The 21,795-nt window shown below is 46.1% G+C and overlaps 1 protein-coding gene across 5 annotated transcripts in view; it reads right to left on the bottom strand.

Annotated features, from left to right (window-relative positions):
• Snx31 (sorting nexin 31) overlaps positions 1-21,795 on the bottom strand; it is a 51,828-nt gene that overhangs the window by 5,587 nt on the left and 24,446 nt on the right. For 2 of the 5 annotated variants that reach the window (XM_076555885.1, XM_076555886.1), the window contains exons 8-13: positions 19,146-19,215; positions 15,409-15,501; positions 13,210-13,413; positions 9,395-9,508; positions 5,187-5,264; positions 4,780-4,838 (exon numbers count right to left, since the gene is read on the bottom strand). In XM_076555885.1, coding sequence (XP_076412000.1) covers positions 4,780-4,838; positions 5,187-5,264; positions 9,395-9,508; positions 13,210-13,413; positions 15,409-15,501; positions 19,146-19,215 — 618 coding nt within the window. The remainder of the gene's footprint in view (positions 1-4,779; positions 4,839-5,186; positions 5,265-9,394; positions 9,509-13,209; positions 13,414-15,408; positions 15,502-19,145; positions 19,216-21,795) is intronic. The other 3 variants (XM_016001382.3, XM_076555888.1, XM_076555887.1) reach the window with 2 other exon arrangements.

Raw genomic sequence — 21,795 nt, 5'->3', positions numbered from 1 at the left:
GTCTCACAGTTCACACCTATGGCCCAGTGGCCAAGAGTCACTCCCATCACAGGCCTGTGCCTGCTTCAAGGCTCCAGTAAATGTAACTTTTAAATGGGTGTTTTGTTTCTCCAAATAAAACTGTTATTGCTAAAGAAGACGGCCAGAAAGGAAAACACCAGAGACTCCAGCAGCCCCTGGGGTGATTGACTCTTGGGGGGCTGCTGAGCCAGATGCATTAAGTCTATGTGAGACTTCTGAGAGTCTGTCCGCCTTAAGGACAGGAGTCATCGGTCATACTTCCCGGGTTTGCAGAAGTGGATGTGATGGCCGGCCCCAGAGCTGCATTAAGAGCTGGAAGTTCACACTGAGGTAGAACAGTAAGGAGGAAGGTCTCTGTTACACTGTGGTACCACAGCCCAGCCCTAGTCTAGGCCTACCCCAGCTTCTTTTAGACAAGAGAGAAGCAGACTTCTATTTTGTTTAGGATACTTGCTGTCTTGGTTGGGCTTTGGTTTTTTTGTTTGTTTGTATTTATTTGTTAACTTGACAGGAACCTAGACATATCCGAGGAAACATCAACTGAGGAAATGTTCTCATCAGTCCAGCCTGTGGGGCATTTTCTGGATTAATGATTGATGTGGGAGGGCCAGACCGCTGTGGGCGGTGCCATCCCTGGGCAGGTGTTCCTGGGGTGTCTAGGAAAGCCGATTTAACAAATTGTGGGGAGCAAGCCAGTATGCGGTGTTTTCCCATGCTCTGCTTCAGTTCCTGCCCGGCCAGACCCCTGCCATGGCTCCCATGATGGACAGGAAGCCGTGAGCTGACGCACTGAGTCCTCCCCAGGTTACCTTTGGTCAGCGTTTTATCACAGCAACAGGAACTTAAGGAAGACACTTGCTGTGTTTCCTGTTCTATGCAGCCAAACCTTATCCTCACTAATAGACTTTCTTTTAAATAAAACATCTTTATAATTCCACTCAGGTCTCCTTCCTCCTCCCAATCCTTCACACCCTACTTATATATAAAAAGCAGCAAATGGTAGGGAAACTCTCAGGCCTGTGTGTAGGAAGAGAGCTTTAAGAATGCTATGTTCCTCCCACACACTGGTCTGTGATTAATATTGGCTTTACAATTCTAAATATGTGGGACTGGAGAGGGGGTTTAAAGTTCAGTTCCCACCACCCACATGGTGGCTCACAACCACCCGTAACTCCAGCTCCAGGGTGTCCAATGCCCTTTCCTGACCTCCACAGGCACCAGGCATACATGTGCATACACACACACGTGTACAGGCAAAATACCCATACACATGAAACAAAACGAATACATCTTTTAAATTTTCTAAGTATTTTTTGTGAGTGTACATTTATGTTATTCTTCACTGCAGTTGTTTGACTCAAATTTTCATGATGTCTGTGGTGGTGCAGATCTGTAATCCTAGCATTTGGGAGGTTGAAACAGGAGAATAGCTATAAGTTCAAGTCTAGCCAGGGGTATGCAGCAAGACTGTCTGAAAAAAAAAAATAATGATCTCTTACAAACATTTCAAGGTTTACTTCTGTTTTGTTTTGGTTTTGTGTATGTGTGCTATGTTTGCACACACATACACATGTGTGTGCAAGCCTGTGGAGGCCCACGGTGGACATCCACAGTCTTCCTCTAAAGTACTCCACTTTATACACTGAGGCAGAGTCTCTCACTGAATCTGGAGCTTGCCATTGCAATTAGTCTGGCTAGCCAGCTCACTCTGAGGAGTCCTGCCTCCACCTCTTGTTCTGAGATTACCAGAGGGCTGCCATGGCCAACCAGCCTGTTCCATGTGGGCTGGGGATCTGAACTCATGGAGTCATTGTCCTGTCTCAAGCCTTACTTTTGAAATCATTACATACACTAACAAAACGAATGAATTTTGATTTGACACCACATTTGTGGTGTTTCTGGGGACTGTCAGCACTAACTGTGGGCTTGTTTGGTTCAAGTTCTCCAGGGTTTTCCCCTTTGCCCCAGAGTCTTGAAGATTGTCAAAACCTTTGGACTCAGAATCCACCTCACTAAATAGAGACCTGTCTGCCTTAGTCCACAGGGTTCTGTAAAATGTTTTCTTCCAAGTGTATATTTGCCTAGAAAATGAGCAAATGTTACTGTCTTGCATTTATAGTACCACTTTAAGTCACCAAATGACTTCAGTCCACTGTCATCTGTGAAGAGGCCCAGCCCTGAGCCCTGAGTCCAAGCAGCTCAATCCGCTTCCAGCTGGGACTCCTTATTCTTGAGGTGTTGTAGGGGAAATTCAGCTGGAAACGTAGTTTGTCTTGGAAGGCAATTTCTTTCCAAGAACCAGAATAAGCCATACACAAATAAATAAAATAAATGAAGAGTTCATGGAAATGAAACTTGTTGAATATTTTTGATGAACCAATCTATGCCTGTTGGCTAAAGAGCTGATTCTGATGTTGTTTGCTGAAATAAATGGTAAGTTTCGAGCGATGTACAAACCACAGGCATGTGGCCTGTTTGATTTGTAGTGAGCTGGCTCCTTAGCTAGTCACTGTCCAAGTACTTCCTGGATCAAGTGGCCACTGTTGGATTCTTCCACATCTGAGAGCATGTCTCTCTTTTTAAAATGCCTCCTTCGGTTAATTACTTTTCTTTCTTCTTTTATACATATATAATAACCAAAGCCTAAGAGAGACCACTGTGCCTAAGAGGATAGATTTTATTACTCTTTTTAAAAAGAGTCTCCTTCATCGACTGCTCTCTGGTACAACTTAAATTGTTCAATCACCAGGAGGCAGCGAATTTATTTTCCCTAAAAAAGATATTTTTGGATCCAGAAGAGAAATTAAGTCCAAAGCACAGTTGGTTTGTTGGGGGAGGGGGTGTAACTATTAATGCTGAAGTGAAGATGTCATCATCCACTTCTAAAGAACTAAACCTAAATGAAAACATTAGGGAAAGTGTTCCAATGTTTTCTGTTGTCATTTTAAAGATGAATGTGTGGGCCTGAGATAGCTCAGTAGTTAAAAACACTTATTGCTCTTGCAGAGGACTGGAGTACCTCAAAAACATCTGTAACTCCAGTTCCATAGGATTTGATGACCTGTTTTGGCCTCAGTGGGCACCAGGCAGCCACATGGTACACACACACATATATAGGCAAAACACTCACATACATAAAATAAAATAATAAATCTTTTTAAAAGGATCAATGTAACCTTCTGTAAAAATATTAAATTTACCAACATGAATGTCCATCAACCTGTCCTATCTTATTTGGAACATGGTTAGATAGTAATGTAAGATAATCAGAAAAGTCTAGAATCACAGATTTGCTCTTATTTTGTTTTATAGCATATGCACCAAGCTTTTCCAGGTTACTTGGCCTTCAATGGAAATAGGCAGATCAGAAAAATAAAGTTATTTTGGAGGGGAAAAAAAAACTGCCCCGAGAGTTTCTTTCCCTCTGTGGCTTCCTACTTGGTGGGCAGGTAGTGTCAGGGGCTGTGGCTTCTTACTTGGTGGACAGGAAATGTCAAGAGCTTCTTACTTGGTGGACAGGAAGTGTCAGGGGCTGTGGCTTCCTACTGGGTAGACAGGAAGTATCAGGGGCTGTGGCTTCTTACTTGGTGGACAGGAAGTGTCAGGGGCTGTGGCTTCTTACTTGGTGGACAGGAAATGTCGGGGGCTGTGGCTTCCTACTGGGTAGACAGGAAATGTCAGGGGCTGTGGCTTCTTACTTGGTGGACAGGAAGTGTCAGGGGCTGTGGCTTCTTACTTGGTGGACAGGAAGTGTCAGGGGCTGTGGCTTCTTACTTGGTGGACAGGAAATGTCGGGGGCTGTGGCTTCCTACTTGGTGGATAGGAAATGTCGGGGGCTGTGGCTTCCTACTTGGTGGACAGGAAATGTCAGGGGCTGTGGCTTCCTACTTGGTGGACAGGAAGTGTCAGGGGCTGTGGCTTCCTACTTGGTGGACAGGAAGTGTCAGGGGCTGTGGCTTCCTACTTGGTGGACAGGAAGTGTCAGGGGCTGTGGCTTCCTACTTGGTGAACAGGAAGTGTCAGGGGCTGTGGCTTCCTACTTGGTGAACAGGAAGTGTCAGGGGCTGTAGCTTCCTTCTGGAGAAAACTCTGGAGACTGTTGAAGGTCATCCCTTCTGTGTTCAAGAGCCTCTCAAAATCCTGACTTCAACACAAGATGGGGATGGAAGGGGTCTGGAAGGGGAGGGTGTAGTAGAACAATGTGGTACGGGCACCAGGACTAAGGAAAGGTGCAGCCAGGACTCAGGGGAGCGGAGGGTGGATTAACAAAAATGAAGGAAGCGTGAAAAAGCTTTGTGAAACTGTTTGTTTGAGACAGGGCTTCATTGTGTAGGCTTGGCTGTCCTGGAACTCACTCTGTAGACTAGGCTGGCCTTGAACTCATAGAGAATCACCTGCCTATGCCTCCTGAGTGCTGGGATTAAAGGCATGTGCCACCATTGCCTGGCCAAAATTCACAACTTTTTAAGCTAATTAAAAATATGTAATTCAAAGAAGAAATTGCATTTGAGTGGAGGGATCCTGCATGAATGGACAAGGCTTCCCCTGGAAGATCTGGGTAACATATTACATGAAAATCTCATTGTGAGAAGTGTATACCTCCTATGTGGCCAGCTAGATGGGCCCCAGAGCACCCAAAACAGCATAGGGTATTGCCATTGCCCCTGATGTTCACCATATATAGATGGTACAACCCTATACGCTAAAGACTCAACACACTTTGGTTGCAGGACATAGAGAAATCAACCTGGAACTGACCTCAAAACTTCCTCCCCACCGGCTGCTTTCCATGCTGTCAGGAGGAGCTCTGTAGGCCACTAAGGGAGAAAAGCTGTCAGTGGACATACCCAGAAGTGGACCTTGCTTGCTATAAAGTGGACCCTGCGTCCACTGGTACAATAGTGATGTGAGGTTATGGGGTAACTGACTGCTTTCTGATTGGATTTCAGGCCTGCTCTACAGGATGGAATAAATCTCCTCGCCCTGCTTTTCACTACTGCTGTCTATTTAAAGTGGTCCAGCTAGTCTGTAAGAGCTGCCAGGACCCAGGCTCTCCCCTAACAACTCCGGTAACACGGTCAGATGCTCACTGTGAGCTGTGGCTGCCTCCCTAGAGGACAAGATCCACAAACCCAGCACACATGGCAACATCTCAGAGTTCTTACCATTTCTGGATTCTCCTCAGAGAGCTTCGCCATCTTCTCTGAGATCATCTTCTTCAGGCAGCTACTCAGGAAAAAAGCCTAAGAAACAGGAAATAAAGATTGTTCTTAGGACAGGTATGGTGGTGCTTGTCTTTGATCCCAGCACTCGGGAGGCAGAGACAGGAGGATTTCTGCAAGTTTGAGACCTTCCTGGTCTAGTGAGTTCCAGGCTAGTCAGGGCTTCATCATGAGTTTCAAATAAACAAATAAAAATGTAGAGTCCGGGAGGCAGAGGCAGGCAGATCTCTGTGAATTCGAGGCCAGCCTGGTCTCCAAAGTGAGTTCCAGGAAAGGCGCAAAGCTACACAAAGAAACCCTGTCTTGAAAAACCAAAAATAAAAATAAAAATAAAAAAATGTGGAGTCAGAAAGATGGCTCAGCAGCAAAGAGCATTGGCTGCTCGTCTGGAGGACTCAAGTTTGAATCTCAGCACCCACATGGTGGCTAACAACTTCCTGTATCTCCAGTTCCAGAGGATCTGATACCCTCTTTTGGTCTCCTTGGACACTGAATGCACACGTTACACAAGACACATGCAGATGAAACATCCATACATATAAAAAATAATAAACAAACAAATCTTTAAAACAACAAAACACTCCCGCAGCTGGAGGGCCTCATTCTCACTGCCTGACGGAGGCTAAAACTCACCAGCACATTTTAAAGAATGTTGTCTTTAACTCTCAGAAACTGGCTTAAAATGCAATTAGCAGGCAAACATGAGTTTTCTCAATTACAAGAATGTAGTGACAATCCATTTCAAAGACAGTCAATAAATAGGCCAGAATCTCATTCCTAACCATTCCTCTCTTAATCCCCTCTTCTGTTTTATGTTTCTGCTCTGCTCTGCTATGAGGAACTTGTGTTTCATAAGCAACAAACTACTTACAATAGTCATCAAATAAATAAATCTTCCATTTAATGATGTAATGATTGCTGAGAGACCCATCACTGGGTACTAACTTGTCTCTTTGGATGATGATATTAAAACTTTTGCTTTGTATTTATTTTGTTTTGTTTTCAAGACAGGGTTTCTCGGTGTAGCCCTGTGTAGTCTGGAACTCTGTAGACCAGGCTGGCCATGAACTCCGAGATCCACCTGCCTCTTCCTCCTGAGTGTATGTGCCACCATGCCTGGCTTACTGAAATCTTTTTAAACTTTCTTTTTATTTATTCTTTGTGTCTTTCACATCATGCATCTCCATCCCATTCATTTCCCCATCCCTTTATATCTACCCTCTGCCCTTACAACCCCCCCCAATAAAATAAAATAAAATTTAAGAGGGAAAAAAAGGGAAAGTCTCCTCATGGGAGCTGCAGTGTGACGCAGTGAGTCACGCAGTAAACCCTTTTGTCCATCCATCTTTACTTGCAAGTGTTCATTGCAGAGTCACTGGTCTGGGTCGAGGCCTCTGGCTTCTGCTACACTATCTACGCTGGGCCCTCACGGGGACTCCTCTTGGATATCCTGTTGTTTCCCTGGGTCTTGGAGATCCTGTAGCTTTGACCCCTTCATGTGCTCCAACAGATCATAAATGGAGTGGATATTGGGGTTGGCCAACTCCTAACCCTGGTTCTGGGCCTGGGTAGTTGCAGGGTTGGTCAGCCCGCCAGCTCTCCCCTGTCCTCACCACCAGGGTGAGCTCTCCAGCATGGCCCTGGCCAGTTCACCCCTCACAGCGATGAGCAAGGGGTGGGGCCAGTTCTCCTGCTCCACACCCTCAAAACTCATCAGTCTTTGCTCTGTTTCTCCAGGATCTTTAACCCTCACCTGCAGACAGGTAACGACCACAGCCTCCTCTGTGGCTTAGTCATCAATGCCAGTGTCCCAATGGGCGCGGTGTGTATCTCACAGGGAAGCGAGGGTGTCAGGGCCCCAGTGAGCATGCTGTGTATCTCCTTTTTGCTGTACCTTGTGTGGCAGATGTAAGGTCCCTTGTGAATCCCCAGCACAGTCCTTTCCCACACATCCCTTCTCTTCAAATTGTTCTTTTTTAAAATCTTGGTTTGGCTTTATTAAGTTTAAGGCACCAAAGTCAAAGCCTACAGCTCTGTCTTAATTAGGGTTTCTACTGCTGTGAAGAGACACCATGACCTCGGCAACTCTTATAAGGAAAACATTTCATTGGGTGGCTGGCTTACAGTTCCCAAGGTTCCCTCCATTATCATCATGGTGGGGAGCATGCAGGCAGGCAGACATGGTGCTGGCTACTTCTTGATCAGAAGGCCAACAGGAAGTGAACTGAGTGTCACACTGAAAGAAGCTGGAGCAAAAGAGACCTCAAAGCCCGCCCCTACAGTGACACACTTCCTCCAACGAGGCCACACCTCTTAATAATGCCTCTCCCTTTGGGGGCCATTTTCTTTCAAACCACCACAAGCTCCTAGACATCACTCCTGCCTTGAGTTCAGCACTGGCCATTTTGCTGGAACAGATGACGGAGAGAAAGAGACAGCCAGGCTATGGTGATGGCCAAGGGCTCTCAGAGGGTCCCACAGACAGCGGAATTAGAGGGAAGTGGGTGACCATGACTGACATCTTGCATGGCCTCAGAACATAAGAAGAATGAAATCTCCCCCAAGGTGGGAGGAGGGAAGAGAGAAGAAGTGTAACCTCTGTGGTGTGTGTGTACAAGCCTAATTTGTAATAACCAGCCCTGCACATCTGCACATAGATGTAACTTACAAAATCAAGATATGAGTTAAAGCAAAAAAAAAACCCTGAGCTGCTGCTGCTGCTTGGATATTTAAATGGTGTTTCTTAAGACATGGACCAGTTCCACTGTTTCCTAACCCATGCACACGGGCATGTAGGCCAGAGTCACCAGCAACTAGATCAGGCTTGCTAGGTAAAAAATAAAAATCCTGAACTTTTGTTTAAAGGAGTTTGTGCTCCATCCCTCATCTGTATCTGGAAGGCACACAGTCACATTTCTGCCTTTTGTGAAAGCAGCCCTTGGGTGTCCACCAACATGGTTCGTCTTCCAAAGGAAGTAAGATCTTACTGGACCTGCTTTAAAAATGGTTACTGCTCCTCTCTGTGGTGGCCTTAACTCACCGGCTGCTGCTTAGAAGGAAAGACTGGAAAACATTTAACTGCACAGAGTCCCGAGGGGAGGGTGAGGAAAGGTGGCTTCGAGTCTCCGTCTTCCTGACTACCTGCAAATTGCACAAAACTTCCCGCCACCTCCCTGAGGACGCTTCATACTGAAGGAGACACAAGCTGCCGTCATCAGAGAGGAGGGGCCTCAGCTGAGAAAAGCTTAAGATGAGACAAGCCTGTAGCGCATTTTCTTACTTAGTGATTGATGGGGGACGGGCCCAGCCCCTTGTGTGTGGTGCCAGCCCTGGGCTGCTGGTCCTGGGTTCTATGAGAAAGCAGCTGAGCAAGCCAGAAGAGCAAGCCGGTAAGCAGCACCTCTCCGTGCCCTGTTTGAGTTCCTGTCCTGATGTTCTTCAATGCTGAACAGCGATATGGAAGTGTAAGCCAAATAAAGCCTTCCTTCATAGTTACTTTAGTCATGGTGTTTCACCACAGCATAACACTAACTAGGAAGCCTAAGGACCGGTCTTTCACTTAGGAGTGTGGGTTTTTTGTTGTTGTTGTTGTTTGTTTGTTTGTTTTTTAAAGAGGACAGACATCATGACCACATCTGTACTAGAGGCAGGCTTTGGTAACCAGAAACCAAAATTCTCTGTGGAACTAAGCAGGACTCAAGTTGAATACATCATCAATGTAAAGTTTACCTTGATATTTTTATCAGAATTTAGAACACCTGGAGCTAATTATTTACCTGTTTTTAAGAGTTATTATTTTTATTTATGTCATGAGCTTTTGCCTGCCTGCTGATGTCCTCAAAGGCCAGAGAGGGCGCCGGGTCCCCTAGTGATGGGGCCAGGTGATCACAGTCTGAAGCCTCTGGAATTGAGAGCTGAAAGAAACCTTTTTTGAATTCTTTATCTCAACTCAGAGCTGGCTACCACATTAACTAAATTCTTTGAATTCATGACCATGGTGACCAGGACAATAAAGCAAAAAAAAAACAAAGTATTTCAGGCCAATGCCGGTGAAGGACCCCCTCTGGCTGTGCTGGGTCCCCGTCAGCCAGCAGGTCAGCACTTCAGCACCAAAGGCTTCCACGGCTTTCACATCTGTCCCGAGAACTCACCTGTTTGCTGTAAACAACAAACCACGGCTGGCGACTATCTTCACTGTACTGAAATCTCAGCTCTAAGTTCTGGTTGAGAGTTCGCTGGGGCCCGTCTGTATCCAGCAGAGTTCCCTGCAGAGGAAAAGAGATCATCAGAGTGCCTCTGAATGTCCTGGGCTTGATATCAAGAAGGTAACAATTCCCCCAAAGGCTGTCCGTCTCCCAGGGAGCCATGGAGGTAAATGAGCGCAGTAGACACAGGAAGTGGTAGAAAGGAGGCAAGAACAGCCCTGTGGGAGGAAGCAGGACTGTAGCCCAGGCTAGGAGGGTAAAGAAAGACTTTCTGGAAGGAGGGGTATGTGAGCAGGAGGGGCATGTGAGCAGGAGGGAAGGTGAGTGGTGATTCCCAGCAGAATAGAGTGAGGGCAAACCCCTGAGGCATGAGGAGGCTGGAGGTTGGAAACACGTGAGGGACAGGGCGTGAGGGGGCCCCGAGAGTCAGGTAGAGGGGGATTCTGAAGGCTGCGGGTTGTGTGCACAGCATCTATCCATTTCTCCTAGTAATGGAGACTGAACTCCCCTAGGAAAGCTGCCTCTTCCTCTGTAGGCTGTGGAGACCCCTCTGAGAATGACGGCAGAGAAGGGCACATGGCCAAACTCAGGTCACCTAGACAAATACTCCCTGTGTTCTCATTTGACTCCAGAGTTGAGATGCCCGAGAAGACCCCACCAAGTCCCCATTGCCTGGAAACCCCGAGCTCTTTGGCTCTGACTTTAAACCTCTGCTTCCCTTTTCCTTTGGACATGTGAGTAATCAACACTGACCCTGCCAACAGGTCCTTTGCTTGACCAGGACTGGATGTGTAGGTGTCTGGAGCTAACTAACAAGAACTTGACACTCATGACTGTAAAGAAAGCTGAGGATTCCAGACTTCATTGGCGCCCAACGTGTTGGCAAGAGTTTCCACCTAAAACCTGACTAAAATGATTCTAAAATGGAGCTAAAAACAGTTCCTAGTTGTCTCTTTCAAGTTAGCGGCAGCCTGCGTGTTTGAGCTACTATCTACTATGGCGGGTTCCTGGTGTGTGTGTGTGCTCAACCTGCAGTATGGTGGGAATGAGGCCTCTGCAAGTGGCACATTAAGCTGCATGGTGGATTTAGCCTTTGCTAGTACAAAACAAAAAGAGGTTTCTGGGCTACGTGCTGCTTTGATAGAAGCATAGACCCACTATTTCTGAGAGTTGATGGCTCCCAGAGCTGGTGGAAAACATACCACCGCCATGTTGGGAAGCTGAAGTGGGCAGAGCCAGTAGCCACAGTGCCGTTTCAGTCTTAGAATGCTACAGTTTAAAGCAATAGGCTCAAGGTAATATAAAAAATAAGCCACATAAAGATGGCTACCACACAGAGAATCTGGATTATGTTCTCTTTGATATTTGTAACTGAAGAAAAACATTTGATTGCAAAAGCTGTTGAGTTATGCCAAAATGTATATTTTAAAGGTACCTTGACTTCAAAATTTGGATGTAAGGATATGTTTCTTTGGAAAGGAGGCTCTGCTTTTGTTTCCACAGAAATCCAGAGGCTATAGATTTGTTCCAGATTAAGATACATCAGGTTTGACCAGCCAAGACCCCCTGAAAGGTCTCCGATGACACCAAGGTCCAGATGATACAACATCCAGAATTGTTTCAAGGCAACTGGCTCAGAAGATACACCCTCGTGGACTACTCCATAATCCTAAATTTTTCTTTGTGTCCCAATAAGGTACAGTGCCCTCCTCCAGCAGGAAGTAGTAAGGGAAGCTACGCCCAAATTCCCAAATATACCAAGCTGGCTTTGGAAATGGAATTGGCTCACTCCTTCTCTAAACCCAGGCATATTGCTTAAAAAAAATGGTTAAGAGATTCTTGTATCCCAGATCAGAAGAGCCCTCTGGTGTGAGACAGAGAAAAACCAATATTTTTATTTAAAACAGGTTGATTATAAAATGTAATTTCTTTCTAAAGAAGAAAAGGGGATATGATATAGATATATAGGATAGAGAGATGATAGAATAAAAGGGTAGATTAATGAACCTACTTTTAAAGAGCAACAACTTGTTTAAAATGTTTTACATTGGTATAGATTTTAGTTTATGTTTAAAATGTTTTACATTGGTACAGATTTTAGTCTATTGATACAAGTTTAAACTTAATTTTGTTATACTGTGTATATATATATATATATATATATATATATATATTCTCATTTGAGGTATTATGTTTATGTAACTCATTTAGATTGTAAAGGATAATTAAGAAATACAGATTAATAATTAGTCTTCTATGATAGTCAAACTTGTAACATGTTAGTTAAGTTTTCTAGGTATACATAGATATATTTCAGATAGACAGGTAATCTTCAAATACTTCAAAGACCTACAGAATATGGCATTTAAAATGTTTTAAAAATTTAGACTTTCTGATCAATGAGACATGTCTGCTCCTGGCAGCACTGATTTACTTCAGAGAGGAGGATGGGCATCAAAGACACTCCATATGGAGTTTATCTTCACCTTGGCAAAAATAGCCATTTGGGCAAGAAACTGTTCTTTCCTGGACTGCTTGATCGACTGAACATGCAGGACCCATAGAAAGATGACCATTGAACTTTGCTTGGCAAAATGGTCCTTCAGGTTCCTGCTTCACAGAGAAAACTGCCAGACATTCAACAGGACACAGAAAAAAATGACTGAGAGACTCCAGGACTATGGGCTGAAGACAGGTGCCCCAACTTTGCAGAGGAACATTAGGTGACTGTCCAGGCTGCCAGCTGTCTCTGTCTACCCTGCAAGATTCCCAAAAATTGCTTGCATCCTTCTCCCATTTCTCAGGTAATATTATATCCTTCTGAGGTCTTTGATATAGTGGAAGACTAGAGATAGTTATAATTTTCCTTAGTTATGATAAAAGATAAGTTAGAGATGAAACCTTAGACTCACAAATATAAGATAGATAGGATATCTTCTTTAATTTTGCCAAATAGACTAGTTATTATAAATAGACTAGATATTATAACTGTAATTCTTACTTGATAATTGTTTTGTTATATGTAATTTTACTATGTGAAATTTAAAACCTTCCTTTAAAAAAAAAAAGAAAAGGGGAAGTGCTGTGGATATCGCTCTGTATAAATAAAATGCTGATTGGCTAGTAGCTAGGCAGGAAATATAGGCGGGACAAGCAGAGAAGAGAATTCTGGGAAACAGGAAGGCTGGGGGGGGACCCTGCCAGCCACTACCATGACAAGCAACATGTGAAGATGCCGACAAGCCACGTGACAAGGTATAGATTTACAGAAATGGGCTGAATATAAGAGTGAGAGCTAGACAATGATAGGCCTGAGCTAATGGCCAAGCAGTTTAAATAATGTAAGCGTGTGTATGTTTATTTTATAAGTGGGCTAAGGGACTACCGGGGCTTGGCGGGACCCGGAGAGAAAGTTCTCCAGCTACATTTCATCCTACAGACAATGGACATTCCTTAAGAGATTTGGCAAAGCTAGATGATAATGCGGTTTGATTTATATCCTAGAAATATTAGTCTCACAGCATCTGTATGAAGAGCAAACCAGACAATAGCTGTTTTCAGATGATAAACAATACTGTTTTCAGATAATGCTGCAGAGAAAGGGAATGAGCCCTATAAATTACTCCGCCCCCTAGAGGAGTTTCTAGATATGCCCAGGGCGGGAGAACCCCAAAGAAGACAGAGACCTGCTGAGGTGAGAGGGAGCAGCACACGGAGGAAACCAGGGTCACAGGACAGACAAAGCAGGGCCAGATACTCACGAGGAAGGTGACCTGCCAGCACTTCACTCCGCTCATCTGGAAAGCAATGTCCTGGGTCTGGCCGTCGGGCAGGGTCACACAGCAGCTGATCTCGTTGTTGCCGATGGAAAGGACAGCCCCACAGCCAGGTTCGGGGTGGTTGCAGGTGCAGGGATCCAGCTGAATGTACCCGTAGTGCCGGACCTCCTGGGACAGCTCCAGAAACTGCTCCAAGGTGGGGTGGAGTGGACGGAAGCAAGAGACCGCTTTCCTCAGATGCAGAGCTCACGGCCGGGGGTGGATGAGGGAAGTGGGGGTATGCTACCGCTGTGCTGGTGAAACCCACAGGGTGGGCTCACAACAAGCCCCTTTCCTCTCGAGCATGGAAAGGAGGCTCTTGGTCCTGCCTCATCTGCCTCCGCTCCACTCCGCTCCTGTCTAGAGCTTGGAAGCAGCGCACTCAGGTAAGGAATTAAAGAGTGGCGTGGAGAAAACAAAAGAGCAGCTGTGACTCTGTCTCAGAAGTGCTTTGCCTGCGTGCATGTTTGTGGGCCGTGTGTGTACCCTGGGGGTCAGCAGAGGAAGACTTCAGGTCTCCTGGGGGAGCTATAGATGTGGTGGACCAGCGTGAAAGTGCTTGGTAGGTCCAACCTTTGGGTTGCTGACAGAGCTGCCCATCGTAAACGCGGAATGACCCAGTTAAGGGTAATCCCCATTTGCTGGCGAAGCTGGCGGCTGTCAGCTTCCATCTCTCAAGCTCACAACATTTTTTATTCTTCTATTCCTATCTCATTTCTGTATTTCTATCTTATTCTTATATTCCTCTCTTCCTATTCCTGGACCCTTCATGCTGAGGACCAAACCTGGGTCTTCTGCAAGAGCAGCAATTCTCTCACCCACCAAGCCACCTCCAGCACAACTCTGGCCCTCTTTTTAAATTTGAAATAAAGGCTGGGGTGGTTCAGAGGCAGAGCCCTTGCCCATGTGTATGAGGCCTGGGTTCAATCCCCAGCACCAAAGGAAAAGACAGAAGAAGGAAGGAAAACCTTTTAAAAATTCAAGAAACTTTTAGCTGTTGTGGATTAAAGGAAGTGAATGTATTTAATTAAAAGTAAAGCTACATGTTGCAAAACAGCTAAAGAATAAGCAATGTAACTCCAAATGCTTGTTGGCATTGGCCATTCACAAGGAGGCACTGACTCACAGAAACCAGAGGGTAGAACTCTTAAGGACTATACACTTGAAAAGTCCATTCTTCTAAGACCGTTATACCTGGGGCCAGAGAGAAAGCTCAGTGGTTAAGAACACTTGCTACCCTTGCCGGGCACTGGTGGCGCACACCTTTAATCCCAGCACTTGGGAGGCAGGGCCAGGTGGATCTCTGTGAGTTCAAGGCCAGCCTGGTCTACAGAGCGAGATCCAGGATAGGTACCGAAACTTCACAGAGAAACCTGTCTCAAAAAAATAAAAATAAAAACTCGTCTTTAAGGAAACATGTAATAGAGGCTGGGGGCTTGTGGCTGGGTGTGAACACTTGTCTAGCACACGTAAGGTCCTGGATGTGGTCTCCAGCACAGCATTAGGGAGCCCACTGTCTCTATAGCAACTTCATACCTCTTCCACTGTAGCGCAAAAATGACTTTAGACACACATAAATGAAAAAGTGTCATTGTGTGCCGATAAAGCTTTATAAGAACAGTGGGCTGCGAGTCATAGTTAGCTCATCTCTGATTTAGATCAAATTGTTTGGAGTCGTTTCGTTCATCTTCAGTGCAGTCTCCTTGCACGTGAGCAGAAGGTTAACTGGTACTAGTCAGCAGGTCTGCTCCATCACCGACGTGCACACACGAGTAGGGTGAGGAGTGTAAATTAGACGCAGTCCTGGGCCGCGTGGGACTTGCTGCCAAGGTGATTCATAGCAGCAAAAGCTGCTAACAACTTGACCTCCAGTAAAAGGAAACTGGCCGGCCAGACGGTAACAGAATCATGAAGGAGAATGCTCTACAGTTGTTTAATAATGGGGAGGAGGATCTATATTAACCTGGCCAAAGACTCAATATACTATATTTTTATCATGCTTACACAATAAACTTCTACTAATTATGGAATCAGAGGATGGGTGGAGGCACTCTTGGGTTTGTGGAGGATGACAACAGCTGGATCCTAACGTGTGCGGGAGATCCCTTCCGGGGGCACGTCCTGGTACCAGGCTTGGCTCACCTTGGTTTGATTCTCCTTCTCCTGGAGTGCCTTTAGTTCCTCCCTCTGAGCCTGTGTGGGTTTCACCCAGTCTAGGTCAATGGCCTGTACTGCCTTGAAACAACATAATGATATAATTAACAACCTATAGAAATGAATTAATCTGTATAAAAGGCTAAAAACCTAGACCCAAATGGATCTACATAATGATTTGACAGGTTATAAAGATTGATTTTTTTGTTGTTTTGAGACAGGGCTTTTTTTTAAAAAATTTACTTTTATTTCATGTGCATTGGTGTTTTGCCTACATGTATGTCTGTGTTAAGATGTTGGCTCTATCGCCTGGAACTGGAGTTCACAGACAGTTGTGAGCTGCCATCTGCATGCTGGGAATTGAACCCAGGTCCTCTGGAAGAGCGGTCAGTGCTCTTAACCTCTGAGCCATCTCTTCAGCCCTGGGACAGGTCTTAATATTGAGCACTCTTTATGTAGGTCAGGCTGGCCTCAAACTCATGATCCTCTTGCCTCATCTTCCAAAGTGCCTGGATTACCAGAATGCACCACCACAGCTGGCCAATTAAATGAGCAAGTAGGAAAAGATTGTCCTACAGTTTGGGACAATTAGAGTACTTGACAAAGAAAGTCAAAGTAACTTCAATATCATCCAGTCAAGTAACTGCCCAAGAGATTAAAGTATAAACTCCATTAAAAGGCAGAGAAGGGGGTCTGGGAGATGGCTCTGCTATAAGAGCACGTGCTGCCCTTTAGAGGACCAGAGTTCGTTCCTATCACCTGTGCGAGATGCCATCACAGGCACCTGGGACACCAGCTGGGGGGGGGGGGTCCCACACCTCTGACCATCTCAGGCACCTGGGACACCAGCTCCAGGGGGTCCCACACTTCTGGCCATCACAGGTACCTGGGACACCAGCTCCAGGGGGTCCCACACTTCTGGCCATCACAGGTACCTGGGACACCAGCTCCAGGGGGTCCCACACCTCTGGCCATCACAGGCACCTGGGACACCAGCTCCGGGGGTCCCACACCTCTGGCCATCACAGGCACCTGGGACACCAGCTCCGGGGGTCCCACACCTCTGGCCATCACAGGCACATGCACTTCCATGCGCAAACCCACACATGGATATGTACACGTATGATTTTTAAGAAATGAATCTTTTTTAAAGTAGAAAATTAAAAATAAATATGTTTATCTTGATGGAAGGACGATCTTTTAAAGATATGATGGCAGCATGCAGAAATAATTATATGTAATTATATGTCAGTACAAATTTCTGTACAAAAAACACCAGAAACAAAACTAAAAAAGCAAGTGCTAAACCAGGCAAAGGGTTAACATTTAGGACACATGTAAAATCACCAAAAATGGACTGCAGATCAAGATTGACAGTTGATCAAAAGGATTTCCAAACGGCAAATACATATATATGCACACAGCCTCACTAGTAATCAAAGAGTTTTTTGCCTTTTAACTTGATAAGTCTAAACAATACACAATAAGAGTTGACAGGAGTTTGGAGAAGCAGCGTGATATGCAATAGATTTAACTCATATGATTTTCTAGAGGTAACTTGACAATATAAATCTAAAACCACATAAAAGAATCATAAACATAAGGAGCCAAACACAATAATGCATGACTTTAACCCTAGCACTCAGGAGGCAGAGGCAGGAGGATCTCTGTGAATTCAAAGCCAGTCTGGTCTACAGAGCACCTTCCAGGCCAGCCAGAGCTACATAGTGAGACCCCATCTTTAAAATTAAAAAGGAGGTGGGTGGCAAAGTAGGTAGACAAAGCTATTACTGCTGTTGTACATGAAAAATGAGATCATTTAATTTATGATGAGTAGCAAATGCACACAAAGCCTGCGCTCTGAATCTGTGGGTTCCCTATCCTGGGATTAAATGAACTGTGGTAAAAGATTCTCAGGATCAAAGCACAGAATCGTTTCTCACCGTTGTTCCCTAAACAATGCATCCAACAACTACCTGCACGACATTTCCACTGGACTCAGTGTTGTAAGTAATCTGAAGGTTTACACTCCACAGGAGAAGGTGCGTAATTTGTGTGGGAATGCTACCCCATTTTATAGAAGGGTCTTGAACATCCCTGGAGTTTGGTAGCATCTGTTGGAGAGATGGTACCATCCTCCGTGGGCACTGAAAGATGGCTGTGGAGTATTGATTATGTGTCAGGCAATATTCTTATGCTTCAAGTCCATCCCTGCCCTGTGAGGTAGTGCATTATGAAATACCCCGAAACAGGAAACTGAGTTGGTGTATAATCAAATGTTTGGTTATGCTAGCTTTCAAAATTATCTAGGACAATTAACCACATGAGTAAAAGCGGCATGCTATTTATACATGATAAGAATACTAAGTTATAAACGAGTATAGTAACAGACTCCAACTTAAAAAAAAAAATGGAGCCAGGTGGTGGTGGTGCATGCCTTTAATTCCAGCACCCAGGACTCAGAGGCAAGAGAATCTCTGAGTTCAAGACCAGCCTGGTCTACAGAGGGAGTTGAGGACAGCCAGGGCCATACAGAGAAACACTGTTTCAAAAAACAAAAACCAAACAAATAAAACAGGCTGGAGAGATGACTCAGCAGTTAAGAACACTGGCTGCTCTTCCAGAGGATCAGGGTTCAATTCCCAGCACCCACAACTGTCTGTGACTCCAGTTCCAGGGGACCTGAAACCCTCACCCAGACATACATGCAGGCAAAACACCAATGCACATAAAATAAAAATAAATAAATATTAAAAATTTATAAAAATGGGCCTCATGTATTCCACGATGGCCTTGAACTTTCACTTATGATACCAAAGATGACTTTAAGCTTCTAATTCTCCTGCCTCTACCTCCCCTGTGCTGCGGTTACAGGCATGTGCTACCACACCTGTTTTATTTTTATTTCCTGTGTATGAGTGTGTGCCTCTATATATGTATGTATGTATGTACGTATGTATGATGTATGTATGATGTACATCATGTGTGTGCCTGGTGCCTATAGAGACCAAAAGAGGGTGTCAAAGCCCTGAAAACAGAATTAGAGTTGTGAGCCACCACGTGAGTGCTGGGAGCAACCTGGTTCCTCTGCAGGAGCAGCCAGTGCTCTTTTTTGGTTTGTTTGTTTGTTTTTGGAGACAGGGTTTCTCTGTGTAGCTTTGCGCCTTTCCTGGAACTCACTCTGTAGCCCAGACTGGCCTCGAACTCACAGAGACCCTCCTGGCTCTGCCTCCTGAGTGCTGGGACTAAAGGCGTGCGCCACCACCGCCCAGCAGCAGCGAGTGCTCTGGACCCCGAGCCGCCTCTGCGGCCCCTGCTGTAACTGTCCTGAAGTGTACAGCTAAGTGGACTGACATACACTTAGTGTCCTGTAATCGTTACCACTTCATACACCAAAACCTTTCACAGTTCCCAACAAAGACTCCAAACCGGAGGAGGGAAGAGGGACTCGTGAGGCAGGTGAATCACCAGTTCCAGGCCACGCTAGGCTCCATAGTGAGGCTGTATTCCAAGCAATACAAACAAACCAAAGAAACAGGGACCACAACAAAACATTGTCCACCCATTAAATTAAATAATGGCTGTCCTTTCAACCCCGCCCCTCCCCCCCCCCAGTCCCTGGGCCCGTCCACTTAGAGCGTCTCTGTGAATTGCCTGTTCTATGTAGAACTCAGCACTAGGGAAAGGTGGACCGTCCCAACCCCAGGGGCCAGTGCCGACCTCACCTGCATGTACAGCAGGTCTCCAGCTGCTCTGCAGTCCATCAGAAGGGAGTCCAGGGCCGGGTCCAGGTACCTGTACAATTACACGATCCTGGGTGACATGTCCAGGGACCTATCCAGGGACAGATGTTCTGGGAAGCCAGGTCCTCCACCCTGGGAGCTGGGTCCCCTTCTCTCATAAACTAGATATGCTGTTATACTTGCCCAGCCTTTGTTTTATGCCTGTGTTCCTTCTGTGTCCTTGTCTTATTATCTCTATATTGTGAGTTTTTACCTGGTACCTTCTGGAGTCAAGGTGTCACGTACACACACACACACACACACACACACACACACACACAAAGAGAGAGAGACAGAGAAAGACAGGCAGAGAAAGACAAGGAGAGAGAGAGCGCACACTTTAATGGTGTGCATTCCTGTTCACACTTAGTCCCTATCTCGGCCACCAAGTCCTGCAGTCCATTCCCCACGGCTAACACCTGCCCTGGCCACCTGCCCCCCACATCCACGCTCGCCACCCTGCACCTGGCCGCCCTCTCCTGCCTCTGGAGCAGCTCAGGCACTGCCCCAGGCCAGGCTTTCTGCTCCTTCCTCCTGGTGTGACTCTTCCTGGGCAGCCCTTCCCGTCTTGGGGTCGCAGGAACTGGATCATTTTCCACGCACGTCTGAGGCACCGGGTGGAACACCTCTCCTTCCACGTCCCCTCTGTCTGTCCCTTTCCATCCCCACACCAACTCCACACTCCAGCCACACTTTCCCTCCCCTTCTCCTCCTCCCCCTCTGGCTTACAAGGCCACTGCCTCAAGTGCCTCCTTCCCTGACTTCTCTTTCCTCTGAAAGCCTGCTCTGCAGCTGCAGCAGCAGCACCCCCCTTCTTTGGGCCCTGCTCCCCAGCCTGACTAGCACCCGTCCTTTATGCGTGGTCAGTTTCCTGAATGTATCCCAACCATGGCTTTGATCAACTTGTTTTGACACCGGATGAGAAGACTCCAGCCCTAAGCCTAGAGATGCCCTTCTGGGTCTCGGCAGAGTGACTTGCAAGTGTCAGGGGATCCATGTCTATCTGTCAGATGAGGAACACCAGATAAACAGAGATTAGTTGTAAGTACAGTGGCACTCTGAGAATGGACGGAAATGCCAAGCGGAGATGTGGGTGGCGTACGACTCACCAGGAGACAGAGCCAAGCAGCTCATCATGTTCAGAGCCTCGAGTGACCACAGAGAGCTGGACCAGACCGTGAAAGGATCAAAGTGGGGTTTGAAGGTCAAGCTCATACTGGCGGAGAGAAGCAACTGAAACATTCCAACTAACGTTCCCTTTAGCTACATGTCCACACTCCTCCGAAGGCCCTGAGTGGCTGAGAATTGCACCACAGTTGGACAACCCAGAGACACAGTCCAGGCTTGGGCTCTGAGCTGCCATGGCCAACACCCTCTGGTCTAGAAGGAACCATATCATCACTAGAGAGATGTGCTCAGAGAAGTCCTGGATGAGGAAAAATCCTTAAAACTCCAGCAGGGCCCTTCCGCAGAGTCCCACCCATTGGAATCAGGCAGCTGGGGAGCTGGCCTCCCTGTTGCCACAGGAAAGGCCTCCTCTGGAGAGAGGGCAGGACACCCAGGGGGTTATCATGTTGTCCCCTTGCGGAACTCTGACCCTCAGCTCCAACCACAGCACTGTGCCTCTTTTCTTTCTATTCGTGAGCAGAAGCAGTGTGCTGGATGCTGGGCTGGCTGGTGACGTGGTGGACTCTCCTCGTCTCTGCATCTGGCCATCTAGGATGTGCCTGTTTAAGGAAGACTTCGGCAGAGCGTAATGTCCAACTCGGGCTTCCGGTGAGGGGAAGGGTTCTCACCCTCCTTTGATGTCCAGTTCTCAGGCAAGTGTGTGAACTTGAGGAGTCTAAGCCCAGGGATTTTCTGTTATTGGGGCTGTTATCTTTCTTATCAATGACAGTAACAAACTTGAACAGCATTTATGTGGGACTGCTTTAATCTTGACAACAGTCCTCAGAGGATTATTTTCCATTTTACAGATATGTAAACTGAGGTTTAAGGAGCTCAAATAACGTGGCTGAAAGTGTGGCGGGCTGGGACTGAGCGTGTGCCCTCTGATTCCAGGAACAGCCACGCTCAGATGTACCGGAAGCAGTTCCAGAACAGTCTAAACCCTTACATGGAAGCAGAGTCCTTTCCCTTTCTCCAATATCCAAACCACACAGTTTTAGTGACTTCTCAAACGTTTCTGAGTAGCTGGGGCTATCCCTTCAAAATTCAAAGCCACACCGGGCGGTGGTGGCGCACGCCTTTAGTCCCAGCACTTGGGAGGCAGAGGCAGGCGGATCTCTGTGAGTTCAAGGCCAGCCTGGGCTACCAAGTGAGTTCCAGGAAAGGCACAAAACTGCACAGAGAAACCCTGTCTCGAAAAACCAATAATAATAATAATAATAATAATAATAATAATAATAATAATAATAAACAAATAAATAAAAAAGTTCAAAGCCACAAGCTAGACCCAGCAAGATAACATTGGTCAAGTAAATCTCTATCTCTAGATTTCAAGTTTGTATCCTCAGATTAGAAAATAACTGAGCTGGACAGAGCCAGCTTGTGTAGCAATTCAACATAGTCATGGTAATAAAGGCTGGTGTCC

This window comes from Peromyscus maniculatus, chromosome 20, assembly GCF_049852395.1.
Source record: "Peromyscus maniculatus bairdii isolate BWxNUB_F1_BW_parent chromosome 20, HU_Pman_BW_mat_3.1, whole genome shotgun sequence".
Taxonomy (NCBI): Eukaryota; Metazoa; Chordata; class Mammalia; order Rodentia; family Cricetidae; genus Peromyscus; species Peromyscus maniculatus.
This window is presented reverse-complemented; position numbering and strand designations above follow the sequence as displayed.